At 40.5% G+C, this 24,147-nt stretch overlaps 1 protein-coding gene across 1 annotated transcript; it reads left to right on the forward strand.

The window, feature by feature from the left end:
• Positions 1-1,693: 1,693 nt before the first annotated feature.
• man2a2 (mannosidase, alpha, class 2A, member 2) lies at positions 1,694-24,060 on the forward strand. Its single transcript, XM_080874982.1, has 23 exons — positions 1,694-1,814; positions 2,982-3,965; positions 4,353-4,610; positions 4,715-4,859; positions 7,151-7,322; positions 7,536-7,663; positions 8,010-8,183; positions 8,633-8,819; positions 12,830-13,007; positions 13,347-13,549; positions 14,030-14,212; positions 14,358-14,472; positions 14,571-14,641; positions 14,765-14,930; positions 16,322-16,558; positions 16,789-16,911; positions 18,375-18,489; positions 18,734-18,867; positions 18,947-19,088; positions 19,395-19,528; positions 20,291-20,485; positions 20,595-20,708; positions 21,129-24,060. Exons 2-23 carry the CDS (start codon positions 3,834-3,836, stop codon positions 21,279-21,281), a joined length of 3,459 nt encoding a protein of 1,152 aa, XP_080731108.1. The 5' UTR covers positions 1,694-1,814; positions 2,982-3,833; the 3' UTR covers positions 21,282-24,060.
• Positions 24,061-24,147: the final 87 nt, after the last annotated feature.

The raw sequence follows: 24,147 nt of genomic DNA on the forward strand, positions 1-24,147 counted from the left end.
AATTTAGAAGAATATCCAGCATGGTGATTGGTATATATTTCCTATTGCCTGGACTTTTCTGTAAGGTCTCTTACATAATTTAGTTGCAGGAAATCTAAAACAGCACCAGGGTCCCAAAGAAAAAAAGGCCTGGCCTGAAATCAACAACAGCTGAATAAACATTTGCTCCTTCCTTTTGTGGAAAATTATGCTGTCATTACTGGTGGACTTTCTGGAACCATAGTACAGAAATAACTTAGAAAGCTTAAACATAGCAAACCACTTTTAATATTTTTTGAGACCTTATAAGAAGTTATTGTGTGTTGCGGCTGGAGTAAAACACATTTCCTGTAATTTCCTGCGTATTCTGCTCATTAATAACTGAAGTGACAGCAGACCTTCTGTTTCAAAAAACAGACTTCGATAAGCCACCAAAAAACAACAGTGTAGCTCATCATCAATGCACCATTATGTTTTCCACACAGGGCTTTGCTACTGTTGTTTACCTGCACTGTGGTTCTCAGCAGCTGTCACTGTGGCCTAAGACTCTTTGTCTGTTGGCATAGGACTTTGGCAGGGGTTACAACAGTCCCACTGCAGTAGCTTTATAAAAATTTCATAGAGATAAAACTTTCCAGCTACCTCAGAAAGAACTCTCTATTGCATTTTCTTTAAATGCCTGTGTTTCTTATAAACAAGCACAGCACTGGAAACAAAACAGGTGAATGCTAGTTATCTTTAATGCACTATCTATGTGGGATGATTTGCTTTTAGTCAACTGTTAATTATTAGTGTCTGATTTCTATGCTTAAAAGGTTCTACTGCCATAGTCCACTGAGACATAGTAGGTGAGAAATGGACAGCTACTGTCCTCCATTTTTCAGTCTCTCACATACATTAGTAGAAAAGGTCTTTCAAAAGGTATTAATAATTTTCAGAATTGAATTTGTTTAGAGCAAAGACGAAACGCTTGTACATTCTTGCTTTTTATAGGAACAGTAAAAAAAATCATTGAATCTAGTTTGCTGTGATGTTTAAAATGTAATAACAAGCAAGAGTAATTAAAAAAAACTTTAGTATTATCATAACCAGTTTATTCCTGTGCCATTGGCGCAGCACATAACAGACTTATTAGCCCTTCTACTGTTCACATTCTGTGTCTTCAGTGTAGGTTCAGGTCAATTTTGAAATGGGCCATGGATTCCCTTATAACATATATCTTGTTTCTTTTAAGGCTTTATCTTTCAAGGCACCCTATGTATAACCTCAGTTACTTATGTCCACCATATATGATCACTACTATACTGTTTTACTATAACACTGTTTGGAGATTCCCCCATGATTCTTCAAAAACCTGCAGGTGCCTGTCTGTGCAGGAAGCTATAGGCAAATGGTGGAAACACCACTGTACATTTAAAATCCAGTTTCAGTATAGTTTCAGTTTCAAGATTCCCTAAAATCGCACCTGTCTTTGATTTCGACCCTGGATCTAATTTCAGTAGATACGGCTAAATAGATAACGGATCAAAGCCTACAAAAATTGTACCTGTACAACAGTATAAAATGTAAAAATATTTTAATTTATGTGGACAAGGATAAGCGGAAGAGTATGGATGAATGGATTTTTTAAAATAGAAAAAGCTACTTTCTAAATGTTTATTTTACCCAAGATGCTGGTCAGTCAGCAGCACACACCCCCTTTCCTCCCATCAGCCTTTGCAGCAGCTGCTCAGCGGCGCTAGCTGCTAAGCTAGTTTAGGTAATCTGTCAGCCTGCAGCTAAATCCACGTACACTGCTGGGCTTTACACTCTTCCGGAATACTTTCCTTTCATGGGTAACGTCAGATTTTATCATTATGAGACAAGGTGCCAAGGTCATACGCAAACGGTAGTCGAGGTTTCGGGCAAAAGTGAGCGGTTAGCAGAGAAATATCAGCCACGTATTGTCTTAATGTTATCAGTCAATACTTGCTATCGCCCGTAATCACCGACATAAATGTTCAGCGGAACAAAACGACAGATGTAACAGCTGTTTATCCTAATTTATCAGTAGCTTCCTTTGCAGTCCTCATACTAACCCTTTTCCGACACTTGAATCGAGTTCACAGAGCTTCTAGTAGACGTAACCTGATGGTACATTTGACAGCTAGCGCTAGCTTTTTTTATTCGTAATTTCTAACGTTAGGCAGTAAGTATGGTAATTAAAGTTTGACAGTCTCCGTTAGAGTGGCTAAAATATTAATTATTTTTTGAAGAATCTGCTGTCGTCTGTCTGAGCTTGTGGGAAATAATTTCCGTATACAAATATTTCACTGCGCTTAAGTTTAAAGCAACCAAGTGTCTTTTGGCTAGCTGCCCGGGGATAGCAAAAGTCTTTCAAGTTAAACCTTATCACACGCGTCAACCCTCAGTCAGTATAACGAAACGTGCAATTTAGGGAGGATTTGATTTTACATGTACATACACGCATAGACTGTGATAGCTTCTCTAGAAGCTAACTCTTTATATGTCGTCATGTGAACAGCCTTAGGATCAGCTCTGCATTTCCACGTTGTCACATGAATGAGGGACTGTGGTATGCTCCGTCGGGCTTCCCAATAAATAAACCCTTTCATGTGGGATGTACTCTGGCCCAGATAGTCTAAGGAAGAATCTTCTTTCTTGTTTTTCCAGTCAGTCTTAGCAAATAAAAGTGCAAGGTCATTATCCAAAGTCCTTGCGCTAATTCTAAAATAGTCCCAGCGTACAAAGGGACCGGATTATGATCGTGGATTTGCACAGAGGAAAGCAACACCCGTTACCGCTGTAAGGAAACCTGGGGCTTTCTATTTGGATGGATTTTCTCCCCCTTTGTTAGCTTTACTTGTCAGATCCAGAAAGAAATATCTTCTAACAGAGACCTCTTTACTAGTGCTTCTTTTGCTCAGTGACACCCTGTCTCTTAAAAAGTTTGGCTAAATGTCTATTTTGCAAGTTTTATTAATCTAAAATTTCCCTAACAGCTGAAGAAGACCCTCTAATGTGATTTCAACTTGGCACTTGTGATCAAGGACAGACTCGCTGTCCATGTTGCCACACTGGATATGCAGTGACTCTGCTGCTGAGAGAGGAATGACATTTGTCTCATTGTAATTCCTGGAGCTGCTTTGGGAACAGTTTGGGCTTGATTAAAAAAAGCTAACAAAAAACCTAGAAAAAAACAAAGTTGCTGTTCAGAGCCAAGTTGGTCTTTTCTTCCACAGCCTGCTCTTTTACACTTTCACTGCCTAGTGTGCAAACTGTTACGGCCCTTGGGGCCAACTGAGAAAAAGGGGACTCTAGCTGTAGTGGATTAGACTCTGCCGTGGAAAAGGGACTGGACCAAGAGAGCAGGCCCACAGCAACACGCATCATGCTGTGGGTACACTAGGTTCCCTGTCTGAACCGCTTCTGTGTGGCACTTTTTTTTTCTTTTCCTGCAATCTCATTGATTTGGATGGTTGAGCACAAGGGCCACTTTGAAGGAGACCACCGGTGGCTGTGGTTTGGCCAGAGCTGTCAGACTTCTTGCCAGCTATTACTGATTTAGTACCCTTGTCCACTGCTACTGCTGCTGTAACCTCTTCACTGTGGTCTCCAACATGGTGAGTGGAGGCTGGAAGCATCACAGGAGTGGAACTGAACCATTAATACTGGTCTAGTTGGTTATTTTCCAACCTTTTTTTTTTTTCTTCCTCTTTATCTTTTCTATTGTAAATGATTGCATTCCAATTTTCTGGACCTTTTCCTCTGTACTGAAAAAAACCCTAAACTTCAGTCAAGGTCATTTTTAAAAAAAAATTGAAAGCCTGGAAAGAATATCGCTTCAGAGGAGGATGAAGCTGAGGAAACAGGTGACGGTGTGTGGAGGGGCCATATTCTGTGTGGCTGTGTTCTCACTTTATCTGATGTTGGATCGAGTCCAACATGACCCTGCACGGCGACAGAGCGGCGGGAACTTTCCACGGGTAAGAGTAATGACCCTTTCTGCAGCTTTTATTATAGCACATTTGTCCTGATTTTATTTTACTGTTTTTTTTCCAGTGATATACTACAAGCCTTAAGTCATGATAAGAAACATTCCTGCCTCTAAGGCCCGACTGCTAATTAGTCTAAATATGTTTCACCCTGTTTTTTTTTTTTAAATTTACATATAAATGGACACCTCCAATCATGCATTTGTTATAATATAGTTATTTACTGGTTGATATATTTTAAATGTCCTACACTCCTTTGTTGACGTTTCTAAATCATCTGCTTTTTACTCTTAAAGCTATAACTTGACTACACTAATAGAGCAGAAGAATGCTAGTTTGATCTCTTGTGTTAATCCATATTTTTGTGTCTGTTTTTAGAGCCAAATTTCAGTCCTGCAGAACAGGATTGAGCAGCTGGAGCAGCTCCTGGAGGAAAACCATCAAATCATCAGCCACATAAAGGATTCTGTAATGGAGCTCACAGACACAGGAGCTGTCTCTCCCAGTGGCCACCTGCCATTCAGAAGTGCCAACGGTTCCTGGGTCCTACCCTTCGATGGTCGTCCCACTTTCCTTGCTGTTAAGCCGCAGGATTGTCAGTTTGCTGTAGGCAACAGAGATCAACCAGACGTCCAGGTTGGCCAGGACTTTTGTGTTGTTGTAGCTACTGTAAAAAAACAAAAAAAACTTTAAGAATATTTTTGGGGTCTTAACAGGGAGCGCTAATTGTTTTATTTTAGATGCTGGATGTGTACTCCCTCCTCAAATTTGACAACCCTGATGGTGGTGTATGGAAGCAGGGCTTTGACATCACTTATGAACCTAATGAGTGGGATAACGAACCACTGCAAGTATTTGTGGTCCCTCATTCGCACAATGATCCAGGTGAGTTACGTAAACTTTACTGAACATAACCGAGCGCTTCTGCATCAGATTGTTTTTTGTGAGACAGTCTAAAAGACGTCTGAGCAGTTTGTTTCAATAGTTTGGTACTTTAGGACTTAACTGAGTGGGAGGCTAGTTTGTAGGGATGCAAAATTCATTCAATATTGGATTCATTTGTTCTCATTATTATTAGCATAATGCTGATATGATTGACGGCTTAGCAACAAACAATGGAATTAGGAAGATATTGCCAATGGAAAACTGGAACAATTCATAGATGGGATTGGCTGAGATTATATTTTAGACTGACATTTCCATTAAGTTTGTTTACCCGCCTGTGCCACATGCTTGATAACTTGACAGTTATTGATATGTTGACAGGCCAGAAAGACCTGGAAATTTTGTCCATCAGCAGTGGGAATAGGTTTCATTCTGAATTGCATTATTTAAAACTTTGCTGAAAAGTTATAAACATGTGTTGTATCCAGCTAGACTGGTGATTTAGTTACAGAAATAATCTCAGCTCTTATTGAAGAGACATGAAAGCAGATCTTATCTGAATTCTCTTAAAGCAGAAAACTGATATTAAGAGTTTAAAATGGGGTTTGCGAAGGTTTTGATGACTGAATGCCAATTTAGAGAGTGAGTAAAAGGCACATATCAAACACTTGAAGCTGTTTAAGCTTCACAAATGAACTTTGAACAGTTTTGTAAGAGTCAGATTGGGATTTTTTTCTACAATTATCCTTTTTCACATGGAACACACAGCAAGGAGTAGACTTCAAACACATTTGCACAACGGGGAATATTGTGCTTCACTTGGTGAGGGAGCTTCCTGTAGCGAGAATGCAGGAGGCAGCGCATGATTTTCTTGGAAGTTGTCATTTTGTGCTAGGTTAAAGCTTTTTTAAAATTATTATGGAGGTGTTCTTTTTGAAACCAGGAATATATAAAAAGAAGGTTTAGTCTGCTGTGATGACTAGGATGGAAAAGTTGAGTTTGAAGGGAGTCACGGTATGAAATGAGCTGTGGATCAATTAAATTAAAAGTAGTGGAGAAAGTAGGAAGGAAGGCAGTGCACTCTTTCGCTGCGCTCAAGGTGACCCAGCGGATAGGGTCCTGCACTTTGGAGAATCCAGAGTTTAAAGTAACAATGTGAAAGAAACGGTGTTCGTTTGCTTTCCACAACACTAAATGTGTTTATTTGTCAACACTTTGTCTATTGCTTATTTATGGAAATTAGTGTATACTGAATAGAATAGTACCTAATTTGCAAAATGACATTTCAGAAAAATTGTAATACAACAAAATAACTGCCCTAATGTCAGTAGATAAATGGAGAATTTTCATAGTGATATCTGCTATTTGAAATACTAGTTCCTAGTAAAAATGTATGAAATTTTACAATGCGTAGCTTTAAAGGTCATTGTTTTGGTCATACTCCACTCACACACTCCACATATGCCAGACTTTACAGTTTTATTCCTCTCCATATTTTAAAGGTTCATATGTCATCCAGGGTCTATGTTAGCGAGCATTTCCTCTCTAAAATGATATGTTCGTGTCGAAAAGTGACAGTACTTTTTCCCCAATACTTTCTGATTTATGAGCTTCATTTCAGATCACCTCTTTAAAAGGCTTTTAAGTTGTAATATGTGATCAAAATTATTACACAGATGTGTATTGAATCAGTACTGAAGTATTGAAGCTGACTGTTTCCAATATTTACATTTCTCTTCTGTATGCAAATTGGCACGTAGCTTGATAGGTAATGTCTCATTCGCATAGTTAGACATAGAAATTTCAGAAAACCTTTCATGCAAAAAAACGATTGTCTTAATGTAAGCAGTCAACTAGGGAAGTTTCTGTTCACCTCTAATGCATTTCTTCTGATTCTGCATATTTCCCACATGATGTGGAACTTTAGTCGCTATAAAATGTATTAGATTACAACATGCAAAAGAGATATCCTAGAGGAGCTTTGTGGGCTGCAGTATACTAACTATTGCACATTTAAAATGCAAAGAGAGTGCTTTTTAGTCACTTTTCTTAGAAACCACTTTACTAAAAAGGTTGTAGAGGCGAACAGCTCTAGTTGAATAAAACATAAGTTTTATTTTTGATCCGTGACAATCCAGCACTGAGTCTCTTTGCGTGCGCTTTCTTCACGGCTTTGTATTAGCTCTGTTTGGATAAGCATTGGTAGGAGTGAATTATTTCACAGTGTAATTTGTATGAATGTTTGCCAGTGGCTGTGCAGATTGCCCAGATTTGTCCTCTTGTGTTGTTAGGTTGGGTCAAGACTTTTGACAAGTATTTCACAGACCAGACGCAACATATTTTAAACAACATGGTGGTGAAGCTGGCTGAGGATCCTCGCAGGAAGTTCATCTGGTCTGAGATTTCATTCTTCTCCAAGTGGTGGGAGACTGCAGATGTACACAAACAGGAGGCAATGCGCAAGTTAGTCATAGCTTTGTGAAGCACACAGCTTTGTTTTTGAGTAAAAATAAAAGGCAGAGAATTCAGTGAGATTTCTTTGATGTAGACTGGCCCTAAGTACAATATGTTAGACTGTGAAATCTTAAAAATAGCTCATTATCTCCTTAATGTGACTCTCCTTCTTTAGGGCTGGATTATCCTCACCTTGCTGTCTTAATCCTTTCTTTTTAACAGACTGATCCTCGGAGGACAGCTAGAGATTGTGACAGGAGGCTGGGTGATGACGGATGAAGCCAATGCCCATTACTTTGCCATGATAGACCAGCTCATTGAAGGGCATCAGTGGCTGGAGAGTAATCTAGGTAAACAATCCTTCAAGACATTTTATTATTATTCAGCGGATATCATTTATATTCAGAGTAATGTTTATGTAAAGTTCAAAAAGTTTCATACTGTCTCTGAAATTTAAGGGCTTTTGCCTTCATTCTAGTAAAAATGTAAAATTCTATCACTCCTCACACTGCTTAGTATTGAAATCCTAGCTCATCATCCTACATGCAGCAGATGTAGCCTCTAACTCAGTGGGTGCTCAGATGCTTTGTGCTACTTTCACTGCATCCCACTGAGAAGAGTGATTTCCCATAAGATGTATTCCTCTTTTATCCAAGCATAAACCTGAAATACTTTGCTTCCTGCTTGCTGTCATAGGTATAACTCCTTGCAGCGGGTGGGCTGTAGACCCGTTTGGTCACAGTGCTACTATGCCCTATCTACTGAAGAGGGCCAACCTGACCAGCATGCTCATCCAGAGGATCCACTACTCCATTAAAAAACATTTTGCCTCCACCCGAAATCTGGAGTTTATGTGGAGGCAGGCATGGGGTGAGTGGACCATAACAGCTGATGTCATCTGATTCATGTGCTTGTCTTTGTTAAGCTCATTGCCGAATGAGTCATGGCACTCGTTATGGCATTTGAAAGAGGAATTTTTGGAAGGACAACCAGTGGAAAATGGCCTCAGAAGAGCTGCCGTCATTATTTTTTCTGATTAAACTGGATGTCTGCCAAAGATTATTGTTCATTAGATTTTAATTTGAAAAATTTGATATGCCAGATAATATCAATATGTTACTGTCACTATTTAGGGAGATTTGCTCTGTAATTAAATACTGTCCAGTGTTTAACCAGTGCTAGGTTTTGAAAATTAAACTGATAGCAGTTCTAGAAGCACTGATATGTGTGTGATCATCTTTGCGCAGAGCAAAATGTGTTCTTTCTGTCAGTATTTCTCATGCTAGTGCTTTGTTGTCCTTACTTTGCCACCCTAACAGACATGGGGTCAAACACAGACATCTTTTGCCACATGATGCCCTTTTATAGCTATGATGTACCTCACACCTGTGGACCTGATCCAAAGATCTGCTGCCAGTTTGACTTCAAGAGGCTACCAGGCGGAAGGATAAATTGTCCCTGGAAAGTGCCACCAAAAACTATTGTGGAAGCCAACGTAGCAGAGAGGTAAGTCTTCACTTTGTGGATGCTCACCGTGGAGCAAAAGATTTCATGCTTAATTTTTTTCTGGGTTAGATCTGTAGATCAGACAAGTGATGTATTAGCAGAATAATCAATAATGAACATGCTGTTATTTAATGGCTCAGTATACAAATGGACAGAGATTTGCAGAATATATGAGTGAGTCATGACCATATATGGGCTGTAACACGTTACTGTAATCCGGTTACTTTTTCAAGTAATGAGTAAAGGGATTACTGTTGCAAAAAAGTAATTGGATTACTTTTACTTTCCCATAAGCATGCTGCATTACTGCATTACTAAACTGTGATTTTATTTATTTATTTTTTTTTATTTTTTTGGTCATCTGTGAGAGTGTCTCACGACTATGACGTTCGAGCATGCGACGTCTGACATTACTTTAAGTTTGATAAATGTTAAAACAAATTTCTTCAAGTCAAACACTGTTGCATATCATTTAAATTTTGCTTGATGCAATGTGCATGAAGTTAAAAGATTAAAACTGATAAAACAATTTTCGAAAAGAGACTTTTTGATTTGATTTAATTTTATATGATGGATTATGTCGAATAAAATAGAACTGGGCTGAAAGGTCCATTGCTTTATTACATATTTAGTAGGGGTGCAACGATATTCGTATCGATATTGAACCATTCGATACAGTGCTTTCGGTTTGGTACGCATATGTATCGAACAATACAACATTTGTAATTTATTTTATCAATTTTCCTTCTGACGATGCTGTCTGTGTTGAGCGCTCAGTGAATCTGTGTTCGACTACTCCGCCTAGGCTGCACTGTCGAGCGCAGATCCACTGAGCGCTCAACACAGACAGCATAGTCAGAAGGAAGAGCGCAGGGCAAGCTAGCGAGACAGAAGTTAAGCTCTCCTTGCAACAGGCAAATTGAACGTCATTCAGATCTGGCGTTTGGAATTATTTTGGTTTTCATGTGAAGTATGACCCTGAAGGTAAGCGAGTCATGGACTAAAGTAAAACAGTATGTTGAATGTGCCATGCAACGCTCAATTACATTGGTGTGAACTAGTGTGTTAGCGCAGTTAGCTCGTTAACGTGTTGGCCGTCTAGCCCCATGCATGGAGTGATCGGCGGTAGCTCGTTAACGGAGATTTGCCGTGTTGTGGCGTTAAGGTAATTTCAACGAGATTAACCTGAAAGCACTAGCGGGAACACAACGAATATGACTGCACATTTATGCCGACATCATCGTAGTGCAAAGACAAGTGGAAGCAAACAAAAAAAAGCAAGCATGCTACTAACTTTAGCCATTTAGACAGCTGTTAGCACATGATTCTCCTTATGCTGCTGAGAATATAGCCCAGAAGAAGCGGATAGTATAGCTTTTATTTTGGAAAGAGACATTTCTCTGTAATAAACTCTCTTTTCCAAAGATGAGTGATTCCTCAATCAGATACAGGGCTTGCAATATCGCTAGCCCGACGTCCCGGAGCTAGCGATTTTTTTCAGTCGGGCTACCAAAATCTATCTCTTCCCTGCCCGTCGGGCTATTGTAGGAAAAATATATGTCAATGCTTTTGCATTCTTTCGGAAATGTAGCTGGGTAATTATGTCATTGGCATCGGTGAGCCACTGTCAATATGTGACATATTGAAGTCGCGTTTGAATTTGCGCTTGTTTTTTTGCTTTCACTTTGCAATCGTGCGAACTGTGTATAGAGAGCGACAGCACTGATCTGTGAGTGATGATAATTTGTGCACCAATTCCTCTGACATCGTCTTATTAATCGTTAGCTTACTATGCAAACATGACAAGTGAAATCTCCCGCAGCAAGCTTAAACATGTGAGAGGTTGATCGTGCAGAGAATCGCTGAGCTTATGTGAGTGAGTGTGTAAAAGCATTTCAGTTCTGCTGAGCCAAATAAGACAGGTCAGGGTGAAGAAGTGACAGCCAAAGAAAAGCTTACCACAAAACGGAGAAGTTATGACAAATCAGACTATAAGGCAAAAAGAAAGTGCAGCTTTATGGTTTCATGGACAAAAGAATTTCTGTGGTTGCAATATGATGAGCTAAATAACCAGGGCTGCACATAAGTGGTCCGCAGGTGCGCATTCGCTGTCAAAATAAAAAACACGCACAAGGGTTAGGGTTAAATTCAAAAACTGTACTTTTGAGTTAAAATATATATTTATAATTTTAATAAATGACAAATTAAAAATGCATGAACATTTTTTTGTATCGAAAAAATATCGAACCGTGACACCAAAGTATCGAACCGAACCGAACCGTGAATTTTGTGTATCGTTGCACCCCTAATATTTAGGTTGTGTATCATGTTTTTAAAAAGTAGATAAATAATGAGTAACTAATTAGAAGTAATCAGTAATTAGTAACTAATTATTACTTTCAAGTAACTTGACCAACTCTGTTCATGACAGCTGTAAATTACAGCTCTAACATACTCTGCTCAGTATATTGTTCTGACCTTTACATAAAAAAAATTGGAGTAGACTAAAATGCTTGTTTTTTGCATAACATGCAAAAAACAAGCATTTTTGTTTAGAGTATAATATGTAACTTTTGACATTGTGCTGCTTTTCAGCCCAGCAACACACAGCCCAGGTTGTTTCGCTGTTGTTGCAACTCTATTTTCTTTAATGGTCCCTTTAAAAATAAACTCAGCTTGAAGTTGTGCCAGTAACAATAGTCAGAGAGGTTGGATGAACAGAGGGAACCAGACATGGGGCCAGATTTACTAAGCTGTACAAAAAGCTCAGAGTACACTGAAAAGTTTTAAATAAACTTTAAAAACGAGTAATTTCAGTAATGAGCAAAACAGTCCATGTGATGCGGCACGGAACAAAAAACAGGCTAAAGTCCAGTTTAAAAAAATGTTTAAAATGTAAAACCTGTAGATTAACATGTTAAAACAGATTTAATTCATTTTAGTTATTGTGGTTTAGTAAAGATAGAAATGGATAAATATTCATTTGTAGCACATTTGTAAACGATTGAAACTGGGTTTACAACTCATTCAATCACAATCCACACAGCATCATCACAACAGGTTAAAGATAGATATCCAATGGGGCAGATTTCACTGGCTGACTGGCCCTGGTCACAGCTGGGATCCTCAATCTGCGTCTTTGGCTGGCGTTTATCGTGCTGCGTCACATATGTTTCTCTCAGGGAACAGCTGGACAGTTCAGACCAAGGAATGACAGCGGAATGAGAGTTCATATGTTATGACACATTAGAGCAAAATCTTAGGTCAGAAATTGGTTGGACCAGGTGTGGCCTTGGAAGTGCTGATAGCTGTTTGCTGGATAAATCCTGATAGGTCAGAAAACAGTCATCCAAAGATTAATAAAAAAAAAAACAACAACCCCAAAACATTTTTTGTAACACACACTGTATTAACTATATAAATCTAAAAACTGACCACCCGAATGTATAGAGGAACATACCATTATTGACTGCCTGAACCCGACTAACTAGGCATAAATGAAATGACTGCAGCTTTGCCATCTCAGTTAAAAGAAGCACTTATTCATTTATTGATTAAAGTTAAAGGAGAGAACGTGACAGACAGACAACTCTTACATTAACTACTAGTGCAATTAGAAATAATCATCCTGCCTGAGTTATTTAAATAAGTTCCTCTTCAAATTTTTCAGCCTGACAGGAACAAAAAATCAATATGCAATAAGGTAAGGAGTAAAAATGATTGTCCATGCTGTGTCTGTTGCTCCTTTGGCTCTCAACCTTTAGCAAATCTGGGACATGGAGTACTGATGCTCTTGCAGTAACATTAAGCAGCCTTTCAAGGACCTAAAGATTTTTTTCAGAGAGGTGTTTCTGTGGAGAATACCTCCAGGGGTAATTTGATCATCGTTCCACTTTCCTCTTTCCAAGGTCATAGTGATTTCCTAGAAAAGTGTCTTATGCAAAGCATAGAAGCTTGGATGCCAAGAAATATGTCCTAAGTGTCCCCTCTGCCTTTTTTTCCTCAATCAGGGCACAGCTGCTCCTGGATCAGTACCGTAAAAAATCGAAACTCTACCGCAGTAAGGTGCTCCTTGTTCCTCTGGGGGATGACTTCCGCTATGATAAAGCCCTTGAGTGGGATCAGCAGTATATCAACTACCAGAAGCTGTTTGACTACATGAATTCTCACCCTGAGATGCATGTACAAGTGAGAAATTTATTTGTCAACTGTCACAAATCTTATAGCGAAATATTTTTTCCCTTCCCTCCTGTATTTCATCTTCTTCTTCCATCTCAGTGTGTAGTGTACCAAGTAGTTCAGCATTCAACCTTTCTCATGGTAATGAATCATGCAGTGGTATTTTAACTTGCTGACAGAACAAAGAATCTGTCACGACTTGATGTCTGGTGCAGAAGATGTCATGTAAGATGAAAGGCACATGCCTAATGTTGAAAGGCTTTTTATTTCTTGTGTTCAGATGTGTTTGAAAGCGCCCATTTTTTTTTTTTTTTTTTTTTTTAAATTACATGTCAATCGGCTCCTCAGGCACAATTTGGGACTCTCACAGACTACTTCAACGCCGTATACAAAACAAACGGCGTGGCCCAGGGATCCAGGCCGGCAGGCTACCCGGTGCTCAGTGGAGATTTCTTTGCCTACGCAGACCGTGAAGACCACTACTGGACTGGTTATTTTACCTCCCGACCCTTTTACAAGAGTATGGACCGCGTCATAGAGTCCCATCTCAGGTAAGGCAGATTTAATCACTAATATTGCTGACTTCAGATTTGGGGATGTGTTGGTTATCCTCTACTGGTTATTTGGACAAATTTTGGAAAGGACTATTTTGCACTGCAAAAAAATTAAGGTGTGGACTCCAGTGTAAAGGGACCTACCTGTGTCTTTAACTTCTGCTATACAAATTAACCTGCAGAACAAAATGCAGCATCAAATGTTTTTGACCAAGTTCTGTATCGAGAATGTCAGTTGACACTTGCTCACAGTCAAAAAAAAGAAAAAAATATTGGTCCTTTTGCTCTCTAACCAATCACTGTGCCTATTCACTAAACCATCAAAAACTTAAAGTCCAACTGGAAATTTTTGTGATGAATCAGTAGAGATCTTATAGTTTGGCCACTGCTGTAGTCAGATAATGTGAACGCACCTTTAGCTGACTAAAGGTACTTTAAAGGTGTCCCTCGTGATAACTATATGTCACTGTCCTTCAGGGGGGCAGAGATCCTCTACAGCCTGGCAGTTGCAAATGCTAGGCATGCGGGCATGGCAGGGCGTTACCCGGTTTCGGATTATTCCCTGCTAGTGGATGCCAGGCGCTCCGTTGGCCTCTTCCAGCATCACGACGCCATAACTGGCACAGCAAAAGAAAATGTTGTCATCGACTACGGCACCAAGTAAGAAACGAAGGGAGTTAGGACGATTACCATCTCGCTTTTAATCTTAAGTCTCTTGTGACTGGCCTGTTCGATACAAATGTGTTGCAAATAAGAAGGTGTCTCCTTGAAGTGCAGCACTTTCATTCTTTCTCATCCTACCTAGATTACTGCGGTCACTTATTGGTCTGAAGAGAGTGATCATTAATGCTGCTCATTTCCTGGTGATGAAGAACAAAGAGTTTTATCGCTTTTACCAGACGGAGCCTTTTCTGGAGACGGTAAATGCAAACTTCACGTACAAAAAACAAACGGACCTGTATATTTGTGTGTTCTTGAATATTCACTGTGCTTTCTGTGTTATATTTTCCTTCTATAGGATGACAGGCGTGCTACTCAAGACTCTATGCCTCAGCGCACTTTAATCGAGCTGGACCCTGCAGGACCAAGGTATTATCTGCATCATCTTGCATCTTTCATCCCCCCCGCCTTCTCTTTCACCTACTCCTACACCATCCTGTGCTCATAATTGCTTTTTCCTTTTTTTCCCCTTTTTTTCCCCCTCCCCATCAGGTACCTGGTTATGTTCAACCCAGTTGAGCGAGAGAGGCTATGCGCGGTGACCGTGTTGGTTAACACAGTCAGGGTTCGGGTGCTTACTGAGGATGGACAGACGCTTCCCGTACAGCTGAGTGCTCAGTGGAGCTCTGCGAGTCAGATGAGTGCAGAGGTGTTTGAGGTAAGGCACTGACTTCATTTGGATGCTGGTTTCTGCATAGCGATATCAGAATCAGAATCAGAATCGTGTTTATTGGCCAAGTATATGTGCAGACGCATACAGGGAATTTGGTTCCGGTGGATGGTGGCTCTCAAGCACAGCAATGTAAAACACACACACACACACACACACACGTGTCTATATATACACATTACACATACATACACAAAGCTGTGTAAACCAACTATAAATAACGAATCTAACTTATATACATAAAATACAGAAATGAATGAGGTGGAATGAATACTACAAAATGTACATGAGGTGCAGCTGCAGTCTGGCAGTGGGAGCAGTGTGACAGGTCAACTGTTAAGAAGGGAGATGGCAAGGGGAAAGAAACTGTTCCTGTGTCGGGTGGTCCTGGTCTGCAGGCTTCTGTACCGTCTGCCGTATATTGGCATATCAGTAGCACAGTAGTACACAGAGACTCTCTAGAACCACAGAACAGACTCACAACACAATACGAAGTCATTATGCTCAACTGAAAAGAGAATAGCTATAAAGACATTGAAAAGCTGCCAAGTTAGATCGGATTACTATCTGATAACATACAGGAGGTGGACATTTGTGCATTTAAAGTGGGAATATTTTGCTTTTATGTGAGTATAAGTCTTATACAATAGATTTTACAGTGTTAGACAAGTTTAATTCTCTGTGTGTGTTTACTGTAACTTGGCCAGCGGATGAAACTCCACGAGATAATAACTGCATACATGAGTAAAAACAAAAGGCAAATTTTAAATGCCACGTTTTTGCACATGCCGTCGTCTTTGTGACAAAATGCTGAGTCATAGAGTTGGGGCAGCTGTAGCTCATTTGGTAGACTCGTGAGGTTGGTGGTTTGTGCAGCTTTGCTCACTGTGTTTGTGTCTTGAAGAAGAAATTAAGTTGCTTTAGAGAAAAGCCAAGAGGATGTACTGTATGTAAAGTATATGATGTGTGTTTTAAAAGCACTTAGTCTTCTAAATAAAAGTTTTACTTCTTTTTCTCTATTTACCTGCAAGTTGTTACTAGGACAGATGTTCTTTTTCAGCTATTGAAAATTACATAAAAAATAAACTGCCTCAATCTATTAAATCTTAAGGTAATTGAATTTTAAATGGGTTTTTTTTCCCAAAAAATGCTTTCCACCAACAGAGGCTAATGAATTTTCATTTTAAGCACAGTCTCTCATAAGATTTTAATTATAGCACTGTTGCTGATATGTAAATGCTTTTAAGTTTTAATGAATGCCTTGTGGTCAACGTTTGCATTCCTGTGTAACACGAAGAACGAAGCCAGCATTTTAAAACACAAGCTGTTTGTGTTTTATTTTTGTTCAAAATTAAAACCTTTCTCAATCCCTGATCCAGGCGACATTCATGGTTCGTCTCCCGCCTCTCGCTCTGGCTGTTTTCCATCTGTATGACTCTCCGGACTCACCCATGACACTACGTTCGGACACTCTACTCAGGCTATCTGGTCGGGGTGTTGCCGCCCGAGCTGTGGACCCGCTTCCTGTCCGCTCTCAGCAAGCCGACTCTCAGACCTTCTACATCAGCAGTCAGTCTCTAACGCTAGGCTTCTCTGGAACCACCGGCCTGCTGGAGGTTTGTATTTCCTCTCCTCTTACTTCTGTTTGACTTTGTATCTGTTAAAGTTTCACTGATCTGTTTCATCTTTGATCTGGTGGAGGAAAAGGCCGTGAGTTTGATTTGTAAACAAATCCTTCCCGTTTGATCAAAGTGAACATGCTATGTCTTGTTGTTGCGGAGAGAAGCTTTAATCTCTTCTCTAATTGTTTTTTCCCTTTCTGCTCACTCTCTGTTTTCATCTGCAGAGTATCAAACGCAAGGATGATCCTCAGGAAGTGAAGGTTCAGATGCAGTTCATGGTGTACGGCACTCGTCCTTCTAAAGACAAGAGTGGCGCTTACCTCTTTCTGCCAGATGGAAAAGCAAAGGTATTTACTTGACTCTGTCACACGTTTACTTGTCTCTCTAAAGCCTTTGATCGAGACTCCCCTGTGTATACTGTCACAGTGTCGTCCCAGGGAGCTCGGGGCAGGAATTCAGGCAGACTGGGTACTGCTTCATTTTTGCTTGATTTAAAGACAGTAAGAGCTTAGTTGCTGTACTGTATCTGCAACCCCAATTCCAAAACAGAATACAACGATTTGCAAATCTCATAAACCTATAATTTATTCACAATAGTACATAATATATATATATTTTAGATGTTTAAAGTGAGACATTTTACTCTTTCGTAAGAGATATTGGCCTATTTTAAATTAAATAGGCCAACTACAGGATTCAAAACAGTTGGGCCATGTTTACTGTTGTGTAGCCTCCCCTGTATAAATGTCTGGGAACCAGAGATGACCAGTTTCTGCACATTTGGGAGATAAATGTTGTCCCACTCTAGCTTCTCAACAGTTCTGGGTCTTCTTTATGTTATTTTTTTATTTCATGATGGACCAAAACTTTTCAGCTGGTGAAAGGCTTGGATTTTCAGGTGTGGAGATATGGACATGGCTTTTATTTTCATTGCACAAAATGACAATGATGAGTGCAAACTGCCTCTAGGGCAAAAACAACTGCATAATTCTAACACAACTCCATGTCTTTGCAAACATCTGCAGAGACAACATGCTAACACAAAGCTAGACAAGAGCACAGAGTGATGTTTAAGTTGAGTGAATGCTGACCCCAGCCCACCCCAGCAGAGTGTTAGGGTTAGAGGTTAGGGCAGTCAGGTGGTTGCCTCCGTTCCTGTATGCTCATGTTTCTGCAGCACAAACACTGTGGCGATCACTTTGAAGCCTCTTTGTGTTGGTTTTTGACTTTACTTTGTGTTGTCAGCTTTGACTTCGTATGTAAAAACTAAAAGAAAAATCTTAAGTGTGTCCTCATCAGGATTAGGGACTGGTGTGTGTGTGCGTGCAACTGTGGTCTGTAGATTTATGCTGTTAACTGGCAACCGTGACAATGCATCCAAGGTAATATTATGGAATAACGAGAAAGTAATTTAACAAGTAGTGTAACAAATACCTTCTCTGTCAAGGAATCAAGTAAAGAATGTGATACATTGTTTGAGCAACAACCCAACACTGTGCATGATAAAACTTGAACCTGTATTTGTGGATGGCACAGTGTTCAGAGAGAGCGATTTCTGGAAGTGTTTCTGAGCTCATACTGAGTGACTGAATCGTGCCTGTTTTTAATGCACTGCTGCCTGAGAGCCTGAAGATCACACAAATCCAGTATTGGTTGTTGGCTTTGTCGCTTGCGCACAGAGATTTCTCTATATTCTCTGAGTCTTTTGATGATATTATTTACTATAGATGAGGAAAAGTTCAAAATCTGCAGTATTACATTGAGGAACATTTTGAAATCGCACTGTTTCGCCTTCCTTTTACTCTTTCAGCCTTACCACCAGAAAGAGCCACCTGTGGTGCGAGTTGTTGAGGGGCCTCTTTTCTCTGAGGTGGTGGCACACTACCAGCACTTTCAACAAACCATCCGCATCTACAATGTGCCAGGTAGTAACTACTCAAAACTGCTTGGTGGATTGAGCTCAAATTGGCTTTGCCCAGGCTTTTTATGTTTAAAGACACCAGATGGTAGAATACAACAACAGCCAATATGTTTAACAAAATGACGATTTAGAATTTAATGAGATTTTTTTTTTTTTTGGAGTCTGTTGACTTTCTTTTTTTTAAGCGTGAGGAAGTCTCGTTTTTAGTGAACATTTCCATCTTCCTCTGACTTGTTTCGCATTTTCAGGGGTGGATGGTTTATCAATAGACATCACCACCATGGTGGACATTAGAGATCAGACCAATAAGGAGCTGGCCATGCGACTGGTCACTGACATCCAGAGTGGAGAGGTCTTCTACACAGACCTCAATGGCTTCCAGGTCAGTAGCATCATGAGTAAAGGAGAAATAACAACTTGTATTCAGATTTATTTGAAATGTTGCGTCTGTTTTCTATTAGATGCAGCCTCGCCAACACTACCTGAAGCTGCCCTTGCAAGCCAACTTCTATCCCATGCCCAGCCAGGCGTACATCCAGGATGGCAACTACCGCCTCACGCTGCACACGGCTCAGGCTCTGGGTGTCAGCAGCCTGGAGAGTGGTTTGTATCCTGTTACATTTTATTCAATAATGTGCCATTTTTCTTCATTTAATCTTTTAATGGAAGTTATCTTTGAAACGTGTGGTATTTTTCTTTGTTTACTGTGCATTAGGACTCAAGCACTTAGCTCTCCCTCTTCTCCCTTAAGAGGTTCTCAGAGAGTGAAACCGTTTAAATCCGTCCTTTTATCATCATTAGTAATGTTTCTAAATGACAGATAGCTCAAAGTGTTTGCATCTATTGACTCAAGTCTGAAAGTTCAATACCTGAGCTCAAGCTGTTGTCTCTGGTCCGCTCTCCCTTCAGGCCAGCTCGAAGTGATTATGGACCGACGACTGATGCAGGATGATAATCGTGGGCTGGGTCAGGGCTTGAAAGACAACAAGAAGACGGCCAATCGTTTCCGGCTGCTGCTGGAGAGGAGATCAGCCAGTAACAAGGTCTGTAAGATGACAGCAGCGGTGGTCTTTCCAGCACACCATAGCTGGCTCAAGGAATTGAAAGACTGTGCAAGGTTGTCGGGTGCAGTGTGTGATTTGTTAACACCTTTCCTCATATTGTTTTCCAGTACTCATTACCAGCCCATCTGTCTTTTTGCTATCCTCTCCACTCTCTAATTTTGTTTCCCTTCTCTTCTTCTTTTTCCCCCCCCTCACTCCACTACCTTCAGCACGATGGCTTCTTTGCCAAACTCTCGTCCTTGTTACGTTCTTTTCTCTCTCCATTACTGAGTGACCGAGTTCAAGAGGTAAAGCTGTATCTTTAGTTATGGCTCATAGCTCCAGTTTTTTCCCCTTCCTTCCACCTCACAGTTGTAGCCAAACCAGTTCATCTTTATGACAGCCTGACTGAAAGAAACAAATGATATCATTTATCAAGTAAATGAATGCACATTGGCAGAGAATGGAAGGCATCGGTTGCAGTTTTATCATCGGGCTCTCCATCTAACCTGTCGATCATACGGGGGCGAAGTGTTGCCAGAGACGATGCATGTGATTTAAATGTTCACATCATAAAGTTGTGATTAGCACCGTGTCTGTCTGGACTAGAATTAGAAATACGCCTCCTGCTCGGACAGAGTAATTAGAGCCCGTCCCTCATGTAGTGGCACTAGAGCATCTCTAGAGGTGACTCAAGATGCTGTAATAGTTCTGCAGTCATTTATCACAACTGTTTTAAAATCTGACTTTGCCCTCCTGCAGATGACTGACAGTGCAACAACCAGCTTCCCATCTGTACTCAGTCACATGACCAATGCCATGCTGAACCATGAGGTGTTGGCCTTACCCATTCTGCCCAAAAGACGTGGCATCCCTCCTCTACAAACCTTTGCTCCCCTCAAGTCCATCCTCCCCTGCGACCTCCACCTGGTGAACCTCCGCAGCATCCAGAGCCAGGTATAAAGACACATTTAAAAAACAAACAAACACGATTTTCACAAAGTGGAAACTTTATTTTAGACATTTCATACTTTGATTCGTTTTTCGTGTGTTTGCATATGAGCAGCAGGACCCCCTGTCTCCCTCTCCATACACCGCTTTGATTCTTCACCGTCTCGCGCTGGACTGCAACTTCGAAGCTCAGAACCTCGGATTCAACTGCACCACCACTCAGGGACAGGTCAGGGTTGAAACTCACACGCAGGATAAAACTACTCTACATTTTCGCATGATAAGAGGTTTATTTTGTAGCATATTTAAGTTCAGCTGCATTGTTATTTCTGTCATATGTAACTTTTTTTTATCCTGCCTAATGACATTTAAAAAGAAGTAATTTTGACTCGACTGCCAAAGCATCTGTTGATTAAAGTAGTCCTTGCGACAGAATCCACGCTGATTGTGAGTACACTGACAATGATCAAATAATTTTTTTATTGGCAGCACTTTTTACTGCTGATAATTACGTAGTCAATTTTGTTGATGAGCCTCCTGTAGATGTGGATTTTTCAGTTCATCTTGTGCTGTGTTGCTTTTGCTTAAAAGAAGTCTCTTGTTGTCTGTATTTTTCTCTGAAGCTCTCCTCCTTTTTCTCCCTGTCCAGCTGAGCGTGTCGGCTCTGTTCAAGAACCTGGACCTACAGCTGCTTCAGCCCATGTCACTAACTCTGATGCACTCCGGCACGCCTCTGGCCAACAACACCACCATCACCCTCGATCCCATGGAGATCTCTGCCTTCAAGCTCAAGCTGCGATAAGAACGGTGCCGATCAAAAGAAACCCTCTAAGACTCCTCGGACCAACAACCACCTCCCACGCCGAGCATGGGCTGGCAACGGAGGGGTCTGGGACTCTGTTTTTTTTGTTTTTGTTTGTTTTAAAGTAGAACCACAAACGCTACAAGAGAGATAGGGTCCACTGTAACAGGACTGACTGCACAGCAGGGGGCAGGCGATAGCCGTTACTGCAGATGGCTCAAAGAGCAGCTGAACCCGGGTGAACTTTTAGCTGTTCCAAAATGACAAAGACGGCCAGAATCACTCATCAGATTCAGCCGGGTGTCTGTTCAGTGTCGGTGGTCGAAAAATTAAGGGTTCTCCTTTGCAAGGAGTTTCTTTTTCTATCTCTGCTTCATCCTGCACTGAACTACTGAATGTAAATATTCAAAATGACAACAAAAAAAAGAGCCCGGGACGCGTGTCACATCAGAGTGCAATTTGCAAAGCTTTATTTAGAAAATGGGTTCTTAATTTTGTTTTTTCCCCACAAATGCAGCGAAGATGAAACAGATCAGTGTTTTGATTTTGAACCGTTATAAGGTTGACTGACTTTTTTTTTTTTTCCCCTCCTTTTTGACAGTCTCAGTTGCAGCAAAGAGAATGTGAGGTCTTTTTTTTTTTTCCTCTCATATCTCAACTCACCAGGAGACAGAAGCTACGAATCCTTACGCTGCCCGATTCCCACTTTGGTCACTATGTGATAACCGTGCGATCATTAATCATACTGGGTGACTGTTTACCTGTCCACTGTTTCTCCTTGTAGATAGGAAACTTTCTTTTTCCTCTTCCTGAGCTTCCTCTTCGCGGATGAAAAATGTGTGGAAAGACTGAATTTCAAGCTCCCGTTGGTCGTTCCTGTGCTCGTACTTCACTGTTGAGAGTTTGGGCTGTACCATACTGTATGCAGTAGAAGATTAGACAAAGACTATACCTCATATATACCATGCAGCAGATATATTGGTACCTGTGTGTCTGTGGAGTATGTTTATGTGAATATATGAAGGTTTGTTTGTTTTTGTTTTGTTTTTTTAAAATGGGAGCATTTTCGAGGTGTACACTTTCAGGGACCATCCATAATACTGTTGATTATCATTAGTTAATGTGGGTGTCTGTCGAGCAGTGCCTCATTTCACTGAAGGAAAATAATTCACATTGACGGGAAATATCAGAAATTACGTGGTCAGTTCATCCGAATTATAAAAGCAAATACTATTTTTTTTATACTTCTAGTGGTGTGGAAACTCTTGGAGGATGTTCTTTTGATTTGCACCTTATATCAAGAAAAAAAACACAACTCCAAACGATCAATCAACTGAGGCTTTGGAGGTATAATAATATGTGGCCATGCAGGTTGTTTTGAGAAATCTGTTCAGGGCTTCTATTACGTTACTTTCATTATGGCAAGGCTGTAAAACTATCATCACCATTTCCAGAGCCCAAGGTGACTCAGTTTTATTGCACTTTTTGTTTTGTGCATTGCTCTGTCCAGATTCCCAGAAATATTACGTTCATTAAGACTTCAAACTGTAGCAGATAGTGCTTTAAAAAGCTAAGTAGAAAAGAATGTTTCTCAATTTTATTTTATTTTGTTTCATCTAATCATGGATGGCACAGTGACTATTACGCTCCAAAGTGTCGCTCAGATTTCTGCCACACCACCCCATTACAGCTATTTTAATTTGATTTTTGATTTTTTTTTTCCCCCCATTGACTGCTGCTTTAAAATTGCTGCTGCAATCTTGTCGCAGAAACAAAAGAGCACGGCTGATTTAGAGTGTGAATGTGAGACCTTCTCAGCTGCGAAAAGCTAAAACTAAATTGTGGATCGAGGCTCGGGAACGCCCCCGAAAACAAAGGGGGGAAAACATTTGCTTTGTTTTGTTATGATTGCTCGGTTTGGTTTCATTATTTCCTAAAAACTTGTCAGTATACTGAGCAGAAAACAGGAAGCCATAAACATGTAGCATATGTTTTATTAAAATGGGTCTGGGAGCAGAATTTCATTGACATTTAAGAGAGATCTCCGAAGCTCGACTCTTAATACAAACACTGCCTGCATAGCCACGTACTACTGAAGTCCAGTTATGCCTTTGGTCTAATTTGGGTGAACTGATCCACCTCCAATCCCCAAAACATCAAGTCTGTTTCTTCAGATGAGCTGCACTTCTTTGTATTTGATCTCCACAGTGTTTCTTACCCCAAGGCTGTCTCCAGCCTTTCCTACCCTCATTTGCTCTTTCACAGCATCCATAGATGATGTCATCAGTGTCCAAAGCTTAGGACAGACATCTCGTAGCCCCCCACCTGTGTCTTAGCCTCACCATGTCGCGTCGCTTTACCCCGTCTCTATATTCACTTTTCTTTCCTTTTTTTCCTCCATGGGAGGTCTGCTGCTTTTTGCTGCTCCCGCCACAATTCAATACTTTCTGCTCTGGCTCTCACGGTGAGCGCCGCAGAACCCTTCTCTCCCCTCCAGCTGTGGTTAACATTTCTGTCAGCAGATTTCACTTCATCTCGCATCGCACTTTCTCCCCGGTGTCTTATAACCTTGTCATAAACTTCTCCCCTGCTGTTTCGATGTGCGTCTGACTTTCTGTGTAAACGTCTTTTTCTTTTTTCTCTCCTTCTTGTAGCACTGTTTTTGTTTGTTCAGAGGTAATATATGAAAGTCTCTTCTACTTGCATTTGTTATTCACGGGGGATTAACGCTGCAGAAGAACAAAAAGAGATGGGACGCGAATAAAGATGAAAACACAAAGTTAGCCTTTTGTAAAGGCCTCTCTTTATCTTCTAATACTTCCACCCCCCTCCCCAACTGTTTAATTCATTAATTAATATCTGGATA

This window comes from Rhamphochromis sp. 'chilingali' (genome assembly GCF_963969265.1).
Source record: "Rhamphochromis sp. 'chilingali' genome assembly, chromosome: 2".
Lineage (NCBI taxonomy): Eukaryota > Metazoa > Chordata > Actinopteri > Cichliformes > Cichlidae > Rhamphochromis > Rhamphochromis sp. 'chilingali'.

What these genes read in the sequence shown, in the direction of transcription:
- man2a2 (XM_080874982.1), top strand. Translation starts at nt 3,834, where the DNA reads ATGAAGCTGAGGAAACAGGTGACGGTGTGTGGAGGGGCCATATTCTGT. An exon ending in GTCATAGAGTCCCATCTCAG is followed by an intron (nt 13,550 to 14,029) that starts GTAAGGCAGATT and finishes ACTGTCCTTCAG; the next exon opens with GGGGGCAGAGATCCTCTACA. An exon ending in GTCATCGACTACGGCACCAA is followed by an intron (nt 14,213 to 14,357) that starts GTAAGAAACGAA and finishes CATCCTACCTAG; the next exon opens with ATTACTGCGGTCACTTATTG.